This window comes from Pteropus vampyrus, unplaced genomic scaffold (assembly GCF_000151845.1).
Source record: "Pteropus vampyrus isolate Shadow unplaced genomic scaffold, Pvam_2.0 Scaffold185, whole genome shotgun sequence".
Taxonomy (NCBI): Eukaryota; Metazoa; Chordata; class Mammalia; order Chiroptera; family Pteropodidae; genus Pteropus; species Pteropus vampyrus.
The window spans coordinates 200,303-206,186 of NW_011888966.1; the positions used below are offsets into that span (position 1 = coordinate 200,303).

The 5,884-nt window shown below is 46.4% G+C and overlaps 1 protein-coding gene across 2 annotated transcripts in view; it reads right to left on the minus strand.

The window, feature by feature from the left end:
* Window positions 1-4,234: 4,234 nt before the first annotated feature.
* Window positions 4,235-5,884, minus strand: part of HTR4 (5-hydroxytryptamine receptor 4) — a 139,929-nt gene continuing 138,279 nt past the window's right edge. For both annotated transcript variants that reach the window (XM_011371122.1, XM_011371123.1), the window contains one exon: window positions 4,235-4,472. In XM_011371122.1, the coding sequence (XP_011369424.1) occupies window positions 4,385-4,472 (88 nt within the window). In that variant the 3' untranslated portion in view covers window positions 4,235-4,384. The remainder of the gene's footprint in view (window positions 4,473-5,884) is intronic.

A 5,884-nucleotide genomic window follows, 5' to 3' on the forward strand; every position in this document is an offset into this window, starting at 1 on the left:
ACCGTTCCATTGTTTAAAGATGGAAATTGAGGCTCAGAGAGTAGAAAGGAGCAGAAGAAAACAATAGAGCAAGCGAGTGGCAGTTTCCCACTGGAATAGGCATGTCCCCAGTTCCTCTCCCAGTCCCAAGGGAGAGGAAGGGCAATGCTTACTTAGGCAACAAGAGATGAGGGAGGGGCCATGCTTGGCTTGTTCACTGCTCTCTCCTAGTACAGGGTCCAACGCAGGAGTAAATAAATCCCGAAAATGAACAGTGTTGCATGCGTTTACAATCGGGGGCTTTAGCATCAGACATTCTGTGTCCGTATTTAAGTCTGCACTTCCCAGGTCTGTTTCCTTGGGCTAGGCAGCAATTCTGTCAGCTGAGGTTTGCCCACCTGTAAGCAGAGGTCATTTTGGAACCTGTAAGGATTTCATGAGGATTAAATGAGATGATCCATGTAGAGCACTTACTGCAGTGCCTAGCAGAAAGGAGCTCATTAAATGTTAGCTTCTCTTCTTACTGCTGTATCATCATCATCATCCTCCTCCTCCCCCTCATCATCATCTTCACTAAGATATGTAATTAAAAATATAAGTAGTTTCACTTCCCTTATCTCTACATTTCTCAGGAGTATGGACTGCAACTGGTCATTGAATCACATCAACTGATAACATTTGGAAGTTCATCCCTGGTAAATTTTCTTTCAACTGTTTCTACCTTAAGGAGTCCCTCGTGGGAGGTGGGGTGCCCCTACTGCTCTCCAAGACTCACTCGTCACCCTTTTAAACATGAAAGCACTGGGCAAGCTCTGAGCGTTGGCTTCTGGTTAGAATTTAATAACCTTGTTTTGTTGTCATTTATTTATCTCCATGGCTGCCTTCTATTTATGGCGAGTAAGGCTGACTTTCTATTTGAAGTACAATATAATGTTTCTTCCTAAAATAAATTTATGTAAGTGAAAATGTGAATTGACTTAAATAAAAATGTTACGTAAATAACAGTATTGGCAGGACACATATTTGGTCGAAATCCTAACGGTGGCCCTTGGATGATGCATGTTGAAATGCTCGTGACAATCCTACCAGCTCAGAGATTGTCTCCATTTTGTAGATGGGGCAGGTGATTCTAGTGCTGGGTAAGGCCCAAAGTGACACAGTGTCCCAGACACAAGTCTTCGGATCTAGCCCTGATTCGTTTAAATTCAAACCAAATATTCGACCTCAGTGTTCTAGATTGGATGGAAAAGAGGTTGCGAATTATAGCTAGAAGAGGTCAATGCATCAAATTTCCCCCATCATCCCAAACCAGCTGCTACAGAAAGGACTTTGACCAGGGCAAAGCTGGGTAATGGAGAAAAAGACTAAACCCATACTGATCTCTTACCAAAGAGAAACACAACACCAAAGAGAAGAGTAAGTAGGCAGAAGAACACCAAGAAGACATTACTTTTGTTCTTACATGAAGACAATGTTAAGGGCAATTTAGTTATAGCCACTCCCGACCCCTCCCTGTATCCCCTCCGTCACCCACCCCCATGCCCGCCGCCCCTCCCCAGCAAGACAGCAATTTTCTCAGGAAAGCAAGTTAGCAGCATGATGAGGACATGTTGGTGAGATGAGAAGGTGTAATCTCAGAAAGAACTGATTTTTCAACAAACACATACTTGGATGTTAGTTGAATAAGTTGGTTTGTATCTCTTTTGCTTTCTAGCTGCTGATCGTGAGCTGAATGGGAAGTTTCAGAGCTTCTACCTGGACAGTCCTGCAGCCTGGAGAGTCAAGTTGAGAAGAAGCACAGGTGAACCTCCTTTATCCCAGGCATGGGACGGTCTGGTTGCAGCATCCATCACGCCAGTGATTGTGAGGCCAATCTGGCCGACGTGGCCGGGCGTACGCCCCTCCTCCTCAGGAGCGGCTCTTCTTGACACTGAAGGCTTCCTGGAAGAGGGTGGCCTTCTCAGGGGGGAGGGCGAGATATAGGTCTCCTCCTTCCTTGGACAAGGTCTCAGTTTTCTCACTCTGAGTCTTTCACATACATGCTATATTATCTGGATGCCCAGAAGCCAGAGATTGAAGTAATGCCAGGCTAGCTGCTGTCCAGAGAGAGCACGTCTGGTCCCATCCTGGAAACCACCAATGTGGGCGTTTGGCGCATCAGCCGCATCCCCCCGGCCCTGGTCCAAAAAGGCAGCAAAGTTTGCCTGTGAGGCCCGCTCTGCAAAGGAGGCCACCTTCTTAACAACGGCAACAGCTCCTATTCCTGCAGTTGCTGTCCTTTCTCTGGTCCAGGTTGCTGGTGACCTCTACAGACATCAATCACGGGCTAGCCCACAGAAGCATGTCCAAGAATCCGGAAGACGTGGACCCATGATATAAGGAGATCCCCCTATGTTGTAGTTTCTGGATCCCTGTTGAATCCAATTTGCCTTTTAATATGATAGATCTGCCATTGAGAAATAATATTTTACATAAGCAGATATGTTTGCTGAGCTCCTGGGAAGAGAAGCACTTCATAGGCATTAAATCCTTCTGTATTTATATATGAGTGTATGCGTGCATATATTAAATAGTAGATTCTATCGACCTTGGGGACATTAAACAAAGTTTACCAGCTGCCTCAAAGCATTAACCCGATTTCCCCTCACTGCAATATGGTTCCTATGGCCTCTGTCTTAGTCCTTCCCTAAGAAGCTCTGTTTGCTTCGAGGAGAACAGAGACCACATTCAGACAGCGTGTGGAGAACCCTGGGCCCCCGAATTCACTCATCTCTGCTTTTTCCATGAAAAATGCCGTTAGTGGGGTGACTAACCAGCCTCGTTTGCCTGAGACGCATGAGTTTCCTGTGATGTGGGACTTTTGGTGCTAAACCCATAGGACTAGTCATATGTAGAGTCTGACCATCCTTCTTACCATATCTGGGGACAGAGAGAAGAAAAAGAGGTAATGGGTTCTGCCCTCGTGAATGGAATAGGTGATAAGGAGGCAATCGTGGCTTCTCAGATTACTCAGGAAAGAAGGGTCAATGGAACAAGCGGAAGGGCGAAGAGAACTGGTGAGGTTAGAAATTTCTGGCCACGTCTTTGTCCTGTAGGTTGTGTGACATATGCATCCCACCACCGCCCACAGAGTCTATTTCCTAGGCTTCCCCATAAGGACTAGCAATCAATCCTTTCAATAGGGTTTTTATCAGCAGCCAAAAGAAAAACAACTGAAAAAATTTATCCTTAGAAGCTCAACTTGAGGGGATAATCACCCCCAAGATAAAGTAATTTGGCGATAGCTTCGACATCAAGGAAGCATCTTTTTAGGGGCTTGGGGGGAAAGGATGTGCTGGTAAGAGATGCAGAAAAATGGTAGCGCCAGGAGCTTCCCAGGCAGGGGAGTAATGAAGTGACCCGAGAAAGTTGGTCTGAGGTTCTGTCTTTGCTCAGGAGTGGCCTGCCCTGCCTGCGACCAGGCCCCACCTCAGCACAGGCCCCTGCAAGCCCCTGAAAGGCGTCTGATGGCAGCAACCCAGTTACCCTTCCCCATCATCGTGGGAGGAAAGTGAATCAAGGTCCAGTCCAAGTGACCTCAAAGCCGGCGTGCCAATGAGAAAATGTCACCTTTAAACACACGCACATATCAGACTGGCTATAAAGATGCTTTTTGGTAAATGGATCCGAAACCAAAACCTAAGCAGAGTTTCTAAAGTCTATACCTAAGAAAAAAGAAAAGAAAAATGTTCATGTCTATAAACTGAAAAAAAATATTGATGCTTCACTTCCTTGCTTCTGGATGGACCCCTTGGCGTTGATATCAACCTAATCTCATTAAAGAGCCTTGATTAATTCACCCATCAAAGCACATCCAGAAGCAGATGGCAGAATAAAGAGAAAACTGGAGCTGTTTAGGTTAGAAAGAAGAATCAAAAGGGTGAGTAGGTGGCAGATCATTGTCTTCTAATATCTAAAGGCTCTCACGGGGAAGAGGGGGCCAATGGCATGGCCGCAGATGGGAGCTGGAGCAGTGACAGATGTGTGTTCCAGCAAAGGAAAGAACTTCCTTATGACTAAAGCTTCCCCACAACAGCAGGAACTGCATTAGGAGGTAGTGAGCTCCTGTCTCTGGATGTGTGTGAGCAGAGACTGACCAACTTCCAGGGATGCTGTGGAGGACGCTGCTCTTGCGTTGGGCACGAGGCTGGATCTGACGATGCCTGAAGTTTCTTCTCAGCTCTGAGAGCCTCCACACTCTGGCCTCGGGTCCTGTCCGACGCCGGTCTCCGTGTACCTTCCCAGGGCCCTGGGCCCCACTGTCTCACACCTCCCTGGTGGTGACAAGGGTCAGGAGAGGGGCAGGTGTCCCGTTCAGGCAGACACGCATGGGAATGAATGGCTTAGTTGTGAACGGCATCCTCAATCAGAAGCACGATTCCAAGGATTCCGGGTCATTGTGTATGGGCAGTTTCTCGAGTTCCAGGTGATGTCCGCTGTGAAGAACTGTGTACCTAGGGAGAAAAGAAAGGAAGCATAAGAATTCAACAGACATCCTTCATATACACCAAAGAGAGCGCTCCGGCCCTTCCTGATTTCCGGTCTACTGCATGCTTCTGAGAGCGTGCTGAGGTGGGGCTGGATGGGTGATACCTCATTGACAGGAAAGTCCAAAGAAACACATCCAAATTGCTCATTTTAAAGGTGAGGAACTGAAGGCCTGGAGGGAACAGCAGGAGCAGGCTTGTGCCGACAGCGAGTGACGGAGCTGGGACTAGAACTCTGATTTCTTTTCCGCCAGCAAGGCCTGAGGCTCTCTTGTCACTCAACAGAATGGACCCTATGAAGCACCTCAAGCTACTCCTGCATATGCTATGTTCCCTCTACTAGGGTGATCCCAAGTTCAGCAACATCAAGGGGCTGAGGGAGATTACTGAACCACCCAGAGTCTGAAAGACAGTATAACTGGATTTGTTCCTTTGATTCCTTTTGGCGACATTTGGAACAGTAAAACTATTAGATGAATCAAACAGCAAGTTGACTCTGAGCAGCACGGTGAAATTGACTATTTGACAAGTGTTTATTCTTTTTCTGCAATATTGCACAGTTGTACTCAATATGTTAAATGCATTCAAATCAGTCTCGGTTGCAAGTGGATCTTGTCATCAGTAACCCAGATTCCGGCATCTGGCAGTCATTCTAATAAAATTTTCAGAGAGTCTAGGAGCATCATCACCACTCACTTCCCTGAGGCTGGTGTGAGCACATACAGTAACACAAGTGTGCACACACACGTGCACACACACACACACACACACACACACACACACACACACTAGTCCATTATTTGGCATCGCATGTTGACAAGGTGGTGGTTTGTCATGAATTACATTAATGCTTTGCTTTGAATTGTAATAATTTATTGCTGACTTGTATTGATTGGTCACTGTAGACTAAGATTGTACTAAACCTTTTCCAGGAAATACCTTATTTAATCTTCACAACAGCCCTATGATAGTAGTATGTTCATTTTTCAGTTAAGCAAAATGACACATAACTTTAGTGACTTGCCCAAGGAAAAGCAGGTAACATGTGAAGATACAGCCAATCAAACAGCCCATCTGATGCCCAACACCTACGTGCGTACCTGGTCCTCACACAGCTCACGGACAAGGTGTACGTTTAGAATAGTGGGTCTCAACAGGGACACTGAGGAGGCATTTCTGGTGGTCTTGGCAGGAACGGTGTTATTGGCATCTAGTGGGTAGAGACTAGGGATGCTGCTAAACATTGTCCAATATGCAGCACAGTCTCCCATGACAAAGAACAGTCTGGCCCAAAATGTCAATTGTGCCAAGACTGAGAGACCTCGAGGAGCCAAATTGATATTTCTGATCGCGTAAGATGCACTGCCATGAAATGCAGG